This window comes from Diabrotica undecimpunctata, chromosome 9 (assembly GCF_040954645.1).
Source record: "Diabrotica undecimpunctata isolate CICGRU chromosome 9, icDiaUnde3, whole genome shotgun sequence".
NCBI lineage: Eukaryota > Metazoa > Arthropoda > Insecta > Coleoptera > Chrysomelidae > Diabrotica > Diabrotica undecimpunctata.
In genome coordinates, this window is record NC_092811.1 from 108,588,879 (window position 1) to 108,606,605 (window position 17,727).

General features: G+C 37.4%; 1 protein-coding gene across 1 annotated transcript in view; it reads left to right on the plus strand.

Annotated features, from left to right (window-relative positions):
* Nucleotides 1-17,727, plus strand: part of LOC140451278 (uncharacterized) — an 862,244-nt gene that overhangs the window by 454,872 nt on the left and 389,645 nt on the right. The window contains 2 exon segments of the mRNA XM_072545021.1: nucleotides 9,871-10,365; nucleotides 11,061-11,333. Coding sequence (XP_072401122.1) covers nucleotides 9,871-10,365; nucleotides 11,061-11,333 — 768 coding nt within the window.

Genomic DNA, 17,727 nt, shown 5'->3' on the forward strand with positions numbered 1-17,727 from the left:
TGTCTCCAGGCCCGGGTGTTTTTCCATTTTTCATTTGTTTCGATTCTTTTTTCAGTTCTTCTTTGTTTATCTTATGCACCTCTGAGTTTTCTGTCATTGAGATATGGTCAGGTCTTTCCATAAATTCGTGCCTACTTTCTGTTAATAGCTTTTCCTAATATTTTTCCCACTTTTTATTTTGAATCAGGTTTATATTTCCCTCATCTTTTCTTTCTTTTCTAATACTTTTTATGAATTTCCAAGCTTGTGTCTTGGTTCTTCCTAAGCATCGGTCCATCTCTTCGCATTTCTCTTCCCACATTTCGTTTTTTCTTTTAGTGACTTCCTTCTTTGCTTCCCTGTTGAGTCTGCTGTAAATTCTGCGGTCTTCTGAGTCTTTCGTGAATAGTCATGTTTGATAAGCTTTTTTTTGTCTTTAATTAATTTTCCTACTTCTTCGTTCCACCACTCAGGATTTTTTCTTTTGTCAGCTTCTTCGTACCCCAATGCCTCTTTGGCCGCCTGATGAATGCAATTTTTTATATCTTGATATTCTTTTTCGGCTGTTTCTCTTCGAGTTAAGTGAGTTAGTTTTGAGGCTAGTCTAAGTTTGTAGAGGAATTGTACTGATTCTTGTTTGATATTTTTGATGAGGCTATCGATATCTTGTTTGAGGCTATCTTAGGTATTAACTAACTTTTAATCTCTCAAATAAAAGACATTTTAAAGAGAAAAACAATAATTAAAATATGAAAGAAAGACAATTTTTAGAATGAAAATTAATTAGTTATTCAACGTTCTTATATTAGGTAGTTCTTTCTATTATTTAATTAATAGTTTAAAAATACCTCGTTGGAGCTTTTCATGAAGGTGGCCAGACATTATGTTGTTGATATCCACATAAAAAAGTAATTTAGGCCTAAATGGACAGAATGACTTGAAAACTGGATTGTTCCGTTATTTGATATTTCCCACTGAGAACTTTCATTCAGAAAAGGCGCAAACTTAAGTAAATTAGGCGCAGAATTCTAATTATTGTGTATAAATATTATTCTATAGTAAATTTAATTATTTCTGTTACAACCCTTCAGTGAAAAATGGACTGACTATGTATGGAACAATGACCTCTTACGACACCACATTTCAGACAATTGTGTCCATACAGGAATATTTAACCTGCCAACTCCCGCGTTTTCACAAACTTTGTTTATGTCTAATATTCCGCTGGCATTATGGAGATTATTGTAGATGGCAATCAAATGGTTAAATGCATATTCTCCTTAGTTCAATAAACTATGTGTTTTTGTAAGATGCTTGACGTTGGAAAAAATATATTTTTACAAATTTAAATTATGTTCCACTCTTTTCTTCATGTTTTTAACACAGCATCTGGTTTTATACCTATTGGTAGAATATGATGACTATGATGGGTGCGATAAGGCCAATACCCGTGTTTTTTATTCATTTGAGCAGTGGCATAATTTTCTGTTTTAAATGTTCCTTGAACATAAAATATCACCTAAGCAACATTTGGAGTAAGATTTAGAGAATATCAATACCATATTTTATCAAGAATGTATATATTTTTTGTATCCCAACGACAAAATTCTGCAACAATCTGTGAAGTGAGTGAAACCTTGTCCATGTTTTTCTTAAGATAACGTAGCACGATTGCTGATATAAAATATGCCATCTGTCTGTTTACATGTTCAGATACTAACATGTTCACTTCTTTGAGTTCCAACGATATCACCTTTATCCTCAATACTTAAACGCGACTGGCCATATTATGAAGTATAAATTAATTCTTTAAATTTATCTCAGGATAAAATTTGGTGATTTTGAATTCTATTTTCGTTTTTACATACTGCATACCTAGGTACATAAGTTATTAGCGGAACAAAAAATTAAGTAATAATACAGTATTTAATACAGTTATTATTAATACACACAACCAAACTTATATGGAATCACCATGTACTTCAAACCAATATTTATTTCTTTTGAAAAAACTTGTTATTGTTGCAAAAAATAAAGGTTTTTTATTGAAAATTAACAAACCGATAACACAGACACGTTATAGATTATTTGCTTTCACGTTCCGACTTTTATTCCGACTAGTGGTCCAACTTCCGAAGTTGGATCTGAAATCGGACCGTGAGTGGGCTGGTTTAATTAGTTGGACAACTAGTGGTACGAGTCGGAACATCTAGAAGGACGACTTAAAGGTCCGACTTCCGACTGGCAGCGAAGTGGGAGCGTGAATGGTGAAGTTGGAAGTCGGATCACAGGTCGGATCGAAAATTTTCTCAGTCAGTTGACCTTCGGCACCTGTTACGTATGAGATTTCTATGAATTACTTTACGCAAAGATCCCTAAATCGCAAATATTCAATAGAAAATAAACTTTCAATTGCACAAAAATTACCCCTATTAAAATACACGATTCTTCATCATCATCTACTTTTTGTTAGGGCAAATCATTTTCCTTTCTGTAGATCTATTTCGAACACTCCCACAAAGGTAAAATTTCCGACACTCTACAGAATTTGCTACAGAAGAATTATCAACAAACAACGAAAATTAATTCATAGTTGTACTGAAATTAGAAGTATCTGTTTCTTTATATTGTTCTGAAGTTATTTTCTTGTGGCATCTTATGCAAATTTACTATTTTAATTAGAAATAAGCCTGAATTTTAGTTAGAAAATAAATTTATTTGACATTTCGACTTTAACTTCGGAATATTTTGATAAAGATTTTCGAAGTGGAAGTCCAAACGTCAAATACATTTAATTTCTAACTTATATTGTGGCTTATTCCCAATTAAAATAGTAAATTTACTACGAGATCACTTTGTAACTGATATTTCCTCCTTATATACAATTTGCTTACAACATCAGCTCCAAACAAAATCTCAATTGGTGCTGTCTGTCCGACATCGCTAAGCAAAGATCCCTAGTTCGCAAATAAATAATAGAAAATAACGTTCAATTACACGAAAAATTATTATAGCCCTGCAAATTTCTGGTATCACTTTCCCCAATAGTTTTGGAGATATTTTACAGCTGAACTTCAGATCCTCAGTGGCCAGAAAGCGTAAAGTTGCTACAAGGCGTTGTTCAGTACTGACACATTCACGCATGACGGTATCTTTTTTGGAAATGAGTAGACCAACTTTTTCCAGCAACAGCGAAAAAGTGAAGTTGTTCATTCTGAGGGAGTTTTTGTAATCATCCTCATCAATGAAATTGAGCAATTTCGTGTCACAATAGTTCACACGATTTTCTTCATCCAACATGATAAGGTCCAACATGATCAAATGATAAGGATAACAAGCACAATGCTGCCATTTTCCTTCTCCTAATTATATTTTGAGTAGTGTTTACTCGATACATTTTTTGGTTAAGTGATGTACACAGTAAGTGATTGCACAGGAACTATTGAAGTACGAAGTAGACATAGCAGCTCTCCAAGAAATCAGATTTAAAGGGCATGGTTGCATAAATAAAAAAGAATACAGTATGTACTACTGTGGAGCAGAAAGACAAGGAGACTTTGGAGTGGGTTTTATGGTAAACCATAAATGCCGCAGGTCAGTATTGGGTTTTACTCCAGTTAATGAAAGAATATGCAAAATACGTCTAAGGGGAAAATTTCATAATGTTACAATTATTAATATCCATGCCCCAACAGAAGCAGCAGATGAACTAGTAACCGACCAATTCTATGACCAACTACAAGTAGAATGTGAAAACGCACAGAAGAGAGATGCAGTTATAGTTCTGGGTGATATGAACGCGAAGCTGGGAAAAGAGAAAATATATGCAGAATCCTTTGGTAAGCATAGTTTACATGATATTACCAGCAACAACGGTATGAGAGTGGCACAGTTGGCAATGGCAAAGAAACTAAGAGTTGTTAGTACGTGTTTTCCTCATAAAAATATTCATAAAGGAACCTGGATGATACCTGGTACTAATAAATTTACTCAAATTGATCACATATTAATATCTAAGCGGTGGGCAACCTCCGTAACAGATGTTAGAACATATAGAGGCGCAAATTGCGATTCGGACCATTTCTTGGTTATATCGAAGATAAAACAAAGAATATCAATGGTAAGAAAAGAGAAAGGCGCCAAACAAAGAAAATGGAATACATATATGTTTAAAAATCCTAAAAAGAAGAATGAGTACCAGCAGAAAATAAAAGTAATATTAAATGAAAAAGGAGAACAAAACAACATTGAAGAAGAATGGAATATCATCAAAACGACAATTACAAATATGGCAAAGGAAACATTAGGTGAAACCTCAAGCCAAAGAAACGAGGAATGGTTTGACCAAGATTGCCAACAAGTAATAAATAGCAAAAATATAGCTAGACAGAAATGTCTACAAAGGGATTCCCGATCGAATAGAAAGGCATATGAAGAACTCAGAAAAGATGCAAAGAAAATATGCAGAAGGAAAAAGAGAGAAATGTTGAATAGAAAAATACAACAAATTACAGATTATAATAACAGAAGAGAGGCTAGAAAATTTTACAAGGAAATCAAGCAATGCACCCAAGGATACATAACAAGATCAACAGTCTGCAAGGACAAAAATGGGGCAATTATCAGCGAGAAAGAGAAAATAATGAAAAGGTGGAAGGAGCATTTTCAAGAGCTGTTAAACCCAGAAAAAGAACAAAACGAAGATGAAGAGATAATTCACCACACAGCAGAACAACTAGTTGAGCAACCAACATTGGAAGAAACGATAAACGTCATAAAACATCTAAAAAATAACAAAGCACCTGGCACAGATGGAATAACTGCAGAACTGATAAATAATGGTGGACATGCGCTATGGAGGCGTATCCATAAACTAATCGACCGCATATGGACACTAGAAGTCATCCCAGAAGATTGGAAAGTGGGAATCATACTTCCTATGTACAAAGGGGGAGACAAACGACTCTGCAAAAATTATAGGGGCATAACAGTTTTAAATGTCATCTACAAGATATTATCAGGAATTATATATAGCCGCCTGGAATCGTTTTCGGAGGAGATTATTGGTGAATACCAATGTGGCTTCAGACCAAAGAGGTCAACTATAGACCAAATACATATGTTAAGAGGTATACATGAAAAATGTGTTGAATATAACATACCTATTTACAACTTGTATATCGATTTCAAACAGGCGTTTGATGGAGTAGAACGACAAAAGATGTTAAAGCAACTATCTATGTTAGGGATACCCAATAAGTTGGTTAAACTTATACGAATGACTCTGAAGGGTTCCAAAGCTATGGTGAGAATAGATGGAGATATGACGCAGGCCTTTGAGATTGAAAATGGAGTTAGACAAGGGGATGCCTTATCAACAACACTTTTTAATCTAACTTTAGAAGCTGTTGTTAGAAAACTGGATGTAAACGGCTGTATTAATACAAGATCTATGCAAATATGCGCATATGCGGATGATGTTGCCATAATAAGCCGCAACAAAAGGGTATTGAACGAAAAAGTTATAGAACTGAAACGAGAAGCTGCTACGTTTGGTCTATATATAAATGAAAGTAAAACAAAATATATGGAGTGCACAAAATCGAATGAACATGAGAATCTGAAGGTAGACAACCATACCTACAAATATGCCTCCACTTTTCCCTACCTAGGCTCAATAATAAATGACAACAACAACATCAGTCAAGAAATACAAGCACGGATTCTTAGCGGTAATAAGTGCTTTTATGCATACAAAGACTTAATGAAAAGTAAGTTACTGAATCGTGAGTCTAAGCTGAGAATCTACAAAACAGTAATTAGACCAGTGGTCACATATGGATGTAAAACGTGGACCCTCTCAACCACTGATGAAAATCAACTGAGAATATTTGAGCGCAAAATACTAAGGAAGATATTTGGACCAACCCAATGCAGCGATAGTTCGTGGAGAATTAAAATGAACCACGAGCTGGATGAACTAATGCAGAGCGCAGATATTGTCAGATTTGTAAAATCACAAAGACTAAACTGGCTTGGTCACCTAGAAAGAATGCCAGATAATCGAGCTGTAAAAGTAGTTCAGAGATGGAAGCCCCAAGGAAACAGAACAAGAGGAAGGCCCCGTAAAAGATGGATAGACGACGTAGAGAGGGATCTTAAAACCATGAACATCAGGCAGTGGCGAAGGAAAGTATCCGATAGGGCAGAATAGAAGAACATTGTTAAGCAGGCCAAGAATCACAAAGGGTTGTAGCGCCATTAGAAGAAGAAGAAGATCAGCTCCAAACAAAATCTCAATTGGTGCTGTCTGTCCGACATCGCTAAGCAAAGATCCCTAGTTCGCAAATAAATAATAGAAAATAACGTTCAATTACACGAAAAATTATTATAGCCCTGCAAATTTCTGGTATCACTTTCCCCAATAGTTTTGGAGATATTTTACAGCTGAACTTCAGATCCTCAGTGGCCAGAAAGCGTAAAGTTGCTACAAGGCGTTGTTCAGTACTGACACATTCACGCATGACGGTATCTTCTTTGGAAATGAGTAGACCAACTTTTTCCAGCAACAGCGAAAAAGTGAAGTTGTTCATTCTGAGGGAGTTTTTGTAATCATCCTCATCAATGACATTGAGCAATTTCGTATCACAATAGTTCACACGATTTTCTTCATCCAACATGATAAGGTCCAACATGATCAAATGATAAGGATAACAAGCACAATGCTGCCATTTTCCTTGTCCTAATTATATTTTGAGTAGTGTTTACTCGATACATTTTTTGGTTAAGTGATGTACACCGTTGTGAAAACAAACTAGAACTGAAGTTGGGCCGCTAGTTGGATAGCAAGTCGGAGCGTGAGTGGAAACGAATATCCAACTAGTAGTACTACTAAGTGGGACCGCAAGTCGGAACGTGAATGCCCAGCCTTAGTTGTACATTAAATGAAAATAAATAAACTTACGGCCCGCAAAGGGGAAAGAATGGAAAGATTATTGGTCTTGTGGATTAAGGAATGTCTCAGAAGGACATAGCGGCAGTGGTAGGCGTAACACAGGGCGTTGTGTCAAAAACTTATGCTAGGTATCAGGAATTAATAACGGTTAAAAATAAACTAAGATAAAGTGGCAAAAAGTAAAAATGGCTCGTCAGGATCGTTTCAGTGGCTAATTAGCTAGAAGAGACCCAAAAATTTCTAAACCACAGCGCCAAAGGCAACTTTTGGAAGCTACAGATGTAAGTGTTTCAGTTAAAATTATAAGAAAAAGACTTCGTACCCAAGGACTATACAGCAGAAGACAGTTACGGATTCCCGAGTTATCCAGACAGCTAAATATTAATCGCTTAAATTGGTGTCTTTAGCACCAAAACTGGAGCATTAAAAATTGACAAAATATGCTATTTTCATTCGAAACTAGGATTTGTAAAAAATCAGGTGATCGACGAATTCGTGTACTTAGAAAGCGAAGAAGACACGCAAAAAGGGAAGTTACCAGATCTGTTTACAGATATATAGGAGAAAGTGTCATCTTTTGAGGAGGCATTATGATTAGTAAAAAAACTTCTTTAATTTTCATTCAACCAACTTGGACAGCTCGTAGGTATTTTGATTTTGTTCTAGAAACTGTAGTTAGGTTTTGGAGAGGTGCAATGGGAGAAAATTTAATTTTCATGCATGATATTGCGCTTGCACATACCAGCAGCGTGATTATAGACTTCCTTGAAGCAGAACAGCTCCCTGCTCTGGAGTGACCTGCTTGCTTACCCGACCTTAACCCTATAGAGCAATAATTGTGGGATATACTTAAAAGAAGAACTAAAGCATACCGGGAGAATCCAACAAATACTGCACAGCTAGTACAAGCTGCTCTTTAAGAATTGAACAACCTACCACAATAAAATATTGACAATTTGTTTAGGAGCATGTCCACGCAAATTCAAAGTTGCATTAGGGTTAAGACTACTAAAAAACACAAATAAATAAAAACAATTTCAACATTAGTCGTTTCACATTGAAAATTTTTATTTTATTACCCTTTAAAACAAGTGGTTTCAGTTTATTATTTCAAAAGTTTGGCGTTTTCTTTAATGTTTATGTATTGGTGATTAAATTGCTTTCAAATAAATAGTCTTTGACTTCGTATGTTGGTTTTTTTTTAAATTCGCTTGAAATAATAAGAAACGCCAGATGATTCCATATAACATTGGTTTTGTGTAGTGTTTCATTATAGATGTAAAAGTAAACAGCTATTTTTAAAAGAATTTGGTTAAGGTTTTAACAAAATAGTGTGCCAATTAGAAATTAATTGACAAATTATGCTATTTTTTCAAAGCATTTTAAATATTTTTACCCTAAACTCAAAGCAAAATCTGAAAAGACAAATAACAAACGTAAATTCTGAAGTAATGCCCGAAATAAGCGAAGTAGAAATAGAAAATGCAATTAAAGAATTGAAAAGAAATAAAGCACCGGGTAGTGATGGAATTCTGGCAGAAATGTTGAAAGACGGCGGAGAAGCAGTCATCAGGTATCTAAAAATACTTTTTAATAAATGCCTATTTGAAGGAAACATACCAAAGGAATGGAATACTGCTAACACAATATTAATACACAAAAAAGGGGACAATACAGATCTGAAAAATTATCGTCCAATATCACTACTATCACAACTTTATAAAACATTCACAAAAATAATTACAAATAGATTGACAACAAAGTTCGATGTATATCAACCAGTAGAGCAAGCCGGATTTAGAAAAGGGTTCAGTACATGTGACCATCTTCACACACTAAAGGTCCTAATAGAAAAAGTTAACGAATACAATTTACCAATCTGTTTAGCATTTATAGACTACGAGAAAGCTTTTGACAGCATAGAATTATGGGCTATTGAGGAAGCACTGGTCAACAGCAGAATAGATTCTAGATATAGGATATTAATACATAATATATATCAACACGCTGAAATGGTAGTCACGATGGATAACGGAATGAAAACGAGGCCAATAAAAATCAACCGAGGAGTAAGACAGGGAGACACCATATCTCCAAAACTATTTACTGCCGCACTTGAAGACATCTTTAAATTACTAAATTGGGAAACGAAGGGACTATCGATAAACGGAAAGTATTTAAACCATCTAAGATATGCAGATGACGTAGTACTAATAGCCGACAGCTGGAAAGAACTGAAGTCGATGATCGATGAGCTTCATATGGAATCCATAAAAAAAGGACTGAAAATGAATCTGAGTAAAACTAAGCTAATGTCGAATAAAGATGATCAACCGACGATAACCATCCAAGGAACAAAAGTGGAACATGTAGAAGAATACATATATCTGGGTCAGAATATCAAGGTAAACAAAGAAAACCAAACTACCGAAATAAGCAGACGAGTAAGAATGGGATGGGCCGCATTTGGAAAACTCTCATACATACTGAAAGACAAAAAAATACCCCAAAACCTTCGAACCAAAGTGTTCGATTCCTGTATCCTTCCCGTTCTCACTTACGGAGCTCAAACCTGGACATTCACAAAAAAGAACATGGACAAGATTCGAAAAACCCAGCGAGCCATGGAACGACAGATGCTTGGTATCTCACTAATAGATCGGCAAACGAACGAAGCAATCCGGAACAAAACAAAAATAAAGGACATCGACATACACTTTTATCCTACATTCGCACACATAATACTATCCATAATATACTTGCCAAACAATTCGCACAGAATCAGCACTCCTGATTTAGTAAATGTATTACGTAAAAACTTAAAAGTGATTTTTAGTATTTTATTTTAAACTAAATTTGCATAATATATTATTTACACAATGATATCAATATATTTCGGATTACACAAAATTTAAAAAAATCTTTTTTTATTTCAGATAATTAGTTTGGCAACCAAACTCGAAAACAAGCTTTACCCCGTGATAACGACGGACTCAACTAAACCCAAAGAAATCGCAGACCATATAGAACAAAAACTTACCGTTCTTCTACCTGAGATCCGAAAAGCTCAAGCCGAAGTCAATGAGAAGATCAAAACAATAGAACAACTAATTCAACAAACCCAAAACAACGACGAATCCAATCTAGCCGTCAGGAACAAACTTCACGAGATTGGTCAGAAACTTCAAGATACCGCATCGGATTACCAAGTTTTATCCCAAGTTTTAATTGGGTACTTCAGGAACTTGGAGGAAATCGATAAGAAGGTTGAAATTTACAACGCTGAGTTAGAAAAAACTGGGTATCCGAAAGATGTTGCGTCTATAGATAGGGTATTACAAGAACATGAAGCTTGTAGACAAACCATTGGAGAACGGTTGAGGTTTGCTCAAGCTGAGTGTGACCAAGTAGCAGAACGCATTCAAAAGCAGGTAATTATGCATTTTTAAAATTTCATAAGTAGGTATATCAAGTATGTCTAAGGAACATGACTACTATTTCCTCTTTCTTTCTACGCAAAGAAATTACTTTTCTTACAACGGTACTGTTTTAATAAGACAAGAGCGACAACGTTCTAAATTTGTTAAGGTTCATTAATTCACATTGTAAGAATAAAGTACTTCAAATTTTAAAGTTGGAACTTTTTTCTCTTTTGAAACAGTCTGCGGTCACGAATGTGCTTCTAGTATGTGAGTGTTTGAACAAATGCATTAAAATAAAACTTTCTTACTTTAGGTGTTCCCTCAATATTAATTGAACAAATCAATAAGCTCAAAGTGACTGGTCCTAAATAGGAACGCCATATTAGAATCATTTAAAGAGGAAAAAATGAAAATTTACATCAAAAATCAATGCAGGTGTTTACACTAAGTTAAAATAATCGATTGTACTGGTGAATGAAAGATTAAAGAATTAAATCGTTGGTCAAATACACGCGATTGCAATCGTCTCTTCGTGCAATCCTAGTGGAGGCTCTTTTTTTGTATCCAGATGCTACGACTAGAAGTATTAGAAACGATTTTGAATAAAAGATGTACCTTTTTATATTTATTTATAGCTTTATTATTAGGTTTATTACAAACGATAAGTTAGATCAAAACAATAATTCATATATTTTATATTTTAGGAACCAGAAAAAGCTGCACAGCACGACGTCAACAAGCTTAAGCACGTTTTAGAGCTTAATAGAGCAGAATTCGAGAACCAGTGGCGGCAAAGACAAGACTCGTTATTGGCCCATCGCCAAATTTCATCATTTGACAGTGATCTTAAGCAAATTAATGATAGCATCGATGACCTCGATAGACAAATTAAGAACGTCAAAGGTCAATATGGAGAATCTACATCCAGTGCCAAATCTACGTCCCAAGCATTTGCATACTTGGAGGAAACTATTAAGGTTAGTAAAAAACATACTATTCTGTGTATCTGGTCCATAATTATTTTAGATTGGAATCTTAATCATTGATTTCCGTCTTTCTAGTTAACTATTATTGCACGGAATGTAAAAATATTTACTGTAATGAATTGTGATAGGTATCATGGACTACTCAGCCGGTATTTAAAAAGGTTCTATCAAGACGAACCAAGATTTATTTTTGTTTAATAATGCCAAATCAAACCTGAATCAAATCACAAAAGATATATTGGATATACAGTACGCGCGTAAAGTATTAAAACAATAAAGATATCTCTGACACCCCGTACAATTAAAGTATAAAGACAGAATGCCTATAGCACGTGGAATTGTATCTAAAATTATTCATAATGTTGTGAATTTATTAATTGTTAAGTCTTTAATTTATAATGTCTTTACTAATTTATTATCTTGTTCCTACTTTAATTTATTAAAAGGCACGATAATTTATATAAGTTTATTAATCACTAAAAATACATAATTTATTTAAAGGCGAGCGTAACAATAATATCACGAGCGCGAATCTTCTTTATTAACTCTCCCTTCCAAATAAAGTTCCGTTATTATATACCAGTGCCGTTATCTCGAAAAATCCAAAACCTTCGATGGCGAAGCGGTAAAGGCAAACTGGATTTCCCTCGCACTGGTTCTGGAAGGTCGCTCAGGTAAATCGAGGCCTCTCGTAATCTCTACAACATATTAGAATAAAAACATGTTTTAAAGGTTAAAAACTATGACTCATATTTTTACGTAACATTGCCCCCCTCTCAAAAGATGGTTCCTCCTGGAACCTTGTTGGGACTAGAACTGGAACGGTATGCTGGTATCGGCAACTGGACCCTCTCTTACAACTTCCAGTTGTATAAAAATGACAAGGGACGGTTTTCTCTCCGCACCAGTAACTATGCGGATTGCAACAGACTAACACCTGGACTTCGGTGTCTTTAAAGATCTCCTCCACCATATTTCGGATAACTCTCCAATCTAATTGGCGGCACTCCAACTTTGGCATGGCTAACTTTTGCACGTCGGACTCTAGTACGTGCCCTCTCAATTGAAGTAAGGCTTCCCATACATCTCGGTAGGTAGGTTGGTCACGGGCAGTGTCTTTTGTTACCAGGTAGAAAAGGTAACGTGATGCATCTTGGAGTTTCAAGGTTTTACCGGGAGCTGGCACTTGGCATTGAAGTTCTGCAACTCGACCAAACTTCCTTCGAAAGACGGATGCCAACCCTGGTGCGTCTTTGATACTGGCCGGGATGGTAAGGGCCAGCGAGTAGTCATCGGGGAGCGCGAGTAGATCTTGCTTTTCTTCAGTGGTAACACCATGTCTCGCTTTACCGGTACCTCCATAGGCACCCATGAATTCCTCAAACGTGAGGTCAGACACATCTTGGACTTGGTTTACTTCCACTTCTTCATCTACGTCGTGGTCACCTTCGAAAGATGCCAACCGGTTATGGTGTACTATCATCGGTTTTCCCCTCGGAATCTTGCTTATTCGGCAGATGACATCGTTGATCTTCTCCATGATGAGGTATGGACCTTCCCAAAACTGCTGCAATTTGGGAGAACAACCTTTTCGCTTCTTGGGATTATACAGCCATACTTTGTCGTTCTTCTTAAAGCAACCCTTTTCGGCTTGTGTATCGTACCGTTTCTTCATTCGGTCGCTAGCGATCTGAAGGTGGGAACGGACCAACTCATGTACATCGTCCATTCTTCTTCGTAATTCGATCACATAATCTTCACCTGCTACATCTTCTCCAGGTCGACACCCAAATTCTAGATCACAAGGTAGTCGCATTTCGCGTCCGAATAGGACTCTGGCTGGTGTCTGGCCCGTTGATTCGTTAACAGCAGATCTGTAGGCCATTGTGAAGAACGGAAGGTATTGGTCCCAGTCTCGCTGATGATCGGACACCATCTTTGTCAAATACTTGCCAACTGTCCTATTCATTCGTTCTACCATACCATCCGATTGCGGATGATACGCGGTAGTTCTTGTTTTCTTCATGCCTAGTCTATCACATATTCCTTGGAATAGATCACTTTCGAAGTTCCTGCCTTGGTCACTATGGATCTCCAAAGGCACTCCAAATCGGCTGATATATTCTTGGATCAACTTATCTGCAACGGTGGCGGCCTTCTGGTCTGGAAGTGCGTAAATCTCGACCCACTTAGTGAAGTAATCCATTACTACCAACATGTACTTGCCCCCATTTTCACTTTCTGGAAATGGCCCTGCAATGTCCAAAGCTATTCTTTCAAACGGGCTTCCAACATTATATTGTCTCATAGGAGCTCTCCTTTTCCGGTGAGGCCCGTTACTCGTAGCACAAATAGTACATTTCTTACACCAGTCTTTTACGTCGTCGGAACTGTTCATCCAATAAAACCGTTCCCGAATTCGCTGAAGGGTTTTCCTTACACCAAAATGCCCTCCCGATGGACTGTCGTGTAACTGACGAAGTACTTCGGCTATTCTGCTCTTTGGGATCACCAACTGTCTTCTCTTCTCTGAACCGTCATCATTTTCCAGGACTCGTTTGAGCAAGCCATCTTCGATGATAAATGAGTCCCACTGGGCCCAATACGTCTTAACTACTGAGCATAGGTTTGATATTTCCTGCCAAGGTGGTCGACGGTTTTCCTCTTTCCATTTTCGGATTTTCTGTATAACTGGATCTCTCTCTTGTTCTTCCCTTATCTTAGTAGGCGTCCAGTCGTCGTTGACAATCGTCGTTCTTAGCACTGCTGCTTCCTTGGATTCCGTTTTGTTGCAGTGGGAACACTCTGCTGGGCATGGCCTTCTGGAAAGAGAATCAGCGTTTCTGTGGCTAACTCCGGCCCGGTGCTCAATCTTAAAATCGTATTCTTGGAGTCGTTCGATCCACCTGGCTATCTGACCCTCTGGATTCTTAAACTGCATCAACCACTTAAGGGCGGCATGGTCGGTTCGGATTAGAAACTTTCTGCCATAGAGGTATTGGTAGAAGTGCTCTACTGATTTAACTACTGCTAGAAGTTCTCTTCTCGTGACGCAATAATTCCGCTCAGGTTTTGAAAGGACTTTACTAAAATATCCGAGGACTCGTTCCTGTCCTCCTTGAATCTGAGACAGCACTCCTCCAATTCCCACGTTACTTGCATCCGTATCTAAGATGAACTCTCCTTCTGGCAGTGGATACCCCAAAATTGGTGCGGTTATTAAATGCTTTTTCAACGTTTCAAAGGCATTTTGGCAGTCTATATCCCAGCGGTATTCTCTTGCTTCCTCTGTAAGTCGCGTTAATGGCTTAGCGATATCTGCAAACTTCTTAATAAACCTCCGGTAGTAAGTACATAGTCCAAGAAAACTTCTCACTTGATGTTTGTCAGTTGGTTTTGGCCATTCCTTAATGGAATCGATTTTTCCCTTATCCACGGCCACTCCCTCTTTACTGACTATATGACCCAGATAATTGACTTTACCTTGAAATAGCTGGCACTTCTTGGGGTTTAGCATCAATTGGGCAGCTTTAAGTCGATTAAAGACGTTTTCTAAATTCCTCAAATGATCTTCGAATGTCTCCCCCAAGACGATTATGTCATCTAAATAAACCAGGCATGTTTTCCAAGATAACCCTCTCAACACATTTTCCATAAGACTCTCAAATGTCGCAGGAGCATTACAAAGTCCAAATGGCATAACGTTGAATTGCCACAATCCAGATCCTGTGGTGAAGGCTGTCTTTTCTTTATCGACTGGGTCCATTTCTACCTGCCAGTATCCAGACTTCAAATCTAAAGTAGAAAACAATTTACTTCCAGCCAATGTGTCCAATGTGTCATCGATCCGAGGCAGAGGATAACTATCTTTCTTGGTAACGTTGTTCAGCAAACGGTAATCCACACAGAACCTCGTCGTTCCGTCTTTCTTCTTAACCAGGACCACCGGAGAGACCCATGGACTCGTAGAAGGTTCTATCACCCCGTCTTTCTTCATTTCCTGAACAATCGTTTCAGCTTCCTCTCTCTTCGCCTGTGGTAATCGTCGAGCTGTTTGACGAATTGGCTTAGCATTACCAGTATCAATTTTATGCTTAACAACCGTAGTTCTTCCCGTCTTTCCTCCTTTTGGTACGAAAATATCACGATACTGCCGAAGAAATTCCCTTAATTTCCTTTTCTCCATCTGATTTAGAGACTGTCCTGCAACTGCAACCATTTGGTCGAATTTATCGTTGGAATTATCAGATGTTGTCGCCTGACGGATTATGGATGTCACAGGTACACAAGTTCCTACTTTTGTCTCTTTCTTTATGGTCACTGGGTAGTCGTTGACATTGATAAGTCTCACAGGAATTTCTTTAGCCGAAGTCACCAATTCCTTTCCAATTATGATTCCACGGCCAACCTCATCGTCGTGGTTCCAAGGCTCCATCATAACAGGTCTCCCTTCGTCTACAATTCCCTGTAGTCGCGCTACTATGATCGTTTCGCTTCTCGCAGGCACGACTGTATCTTCTGTAATGGCTGCTTGCACAGTGTTGTCATTATGTGGATGGAGAAATACCTCCTCGTTGCCAACTTTGATTACCTTATTCTTAAAATCCAATTGGAATCCATGCATATTCATTACGTCCATTCCTAATATAACATCCTCTTCGATGTCAGCAACTATAACAGTATGGACAAACTTTTCTGCCCCAATTCCCAATTGTACCTGGATTTCTCCATGAATGTTGGCATTTTCACCTGTAGCGGTCCGAAGTCGTAACCTCGTTGGTAACAGTTTCTTTCGGCTGTTTATAACTGTCGGGCGTATAATGGTTCTGGTCGCTCCGGTATCCACCAACAACGTATGCTTTTTACCATTTATGTCTCCATCTACATATACACTATCTTCACGACATTTCAAAGAAGCTATTAGTATAAGAGGGTCTTTGGAAAGGTTCCGGGTCGAAGCTGCTCCCCTAAAGCCGACTCGTTCTGGTTTTTCCGATGGTGAGTTTCTTGATTTTATGGTCTTCGTTTTCTTGCATGTCATGCTTTTTATCAAATTAAAGAGCTGGTCAAGTTTATCTTCATCTCCTTCCTCTTTTACAGTCCTAACTTTACTGTACCCGCCAGAGGCCTGCGTAGCTGACTCGTATTCGAGGGCGGCGGATAAGACATCAACCAGCGTCTTGTGACGAGCTAATCGTAGTGTTCTCTGCATTTCATGATCACGAAGACCATCAATAAATGTTTGCACGGCCAATTTTTCCATCATGTCTTCGGGAGCTGTTGGATAAGCATATCGTACTAATCTGGCAATATCTACCTCATATTCTTGAAGAGCCTCATCTTTCTTCTGTCTACGATTTTTAAGCTGTGACTGATATACATGCTCCAAATGTTCGTGGCCATATCGCATATTTAACCTCTTCTTCAGTTGTTCGAAATCATCGGTCTCCTCTACGGCTATGGTCTGAAGCACATCTAAGGCATCTCCTCGAAGAGCGATAGTCAGGTTTACCGCCTTTTCTTTTTCAGACCATCCATTCGCTCTTGCGGCTGATTCGAACTGTTTCATGTAGTTGTTCCATGATGATTTTCCGTCGAAAGTTGGGACTTTAACATGAATAGAACCTCCACTTCCTTCAAATTTCGGCCGTGTCTCCAACTTAAATTTCGTCTCGTCTTCTTTTATCTCCACTGTAATCGGATTGTTACCTCTCTCTGCTGTCCCTGTTTCCTCCATCTTCCTTTCCATTTCTTTCATCTTTTCTTCGAAGGCCAGCATATCGGCAGCAACTTGATTTTTTAACGAAGATATTCTATCGTCGAGGGCAGACATCTCAGAAGTGACTTTAGAGATTTCCGAAGAGATGTTAGCAGAGACTTTGCTTTCCAGCGAAGAAATCTCGTTAGAAACTTTGTCTTCCAACGAAGCGATATCGCCGGAAACTTTGGCTACATCACCAGAAACTTTGGCTACATCAGAAGAAACTTTCGAAATCGACGAGAGGACAGCATCTTCAAATATATAGGTCTCTGGATCTAGTCCCTCTTCTAGCAAAGCGTTCTTTAGTCGTTGGACTAACTCAGCCTTTTTTCCGGTAGAAGCTAATTCTCTGTCTTCAAGATTTCTTCTTAAATTAGTCACTGTCAGCTCATAAATCGTAGCCATTTTCACAATTTATTTTATATTCACTTGTAATTTATTTTCGCAATTTATCTTAAGTATTCCACTGTTCTGACACCATTTGTTGTGAATTTATTAATTGTTAAGTCTTTAATTTATAATGTCTTTACTAATTTATTATCTTGTTCCTACTTTAATTTATTAAAAGGCACGATAATTTATATAAGTTTATTAATCACTAAAAATACATAATTTATTTAAAGG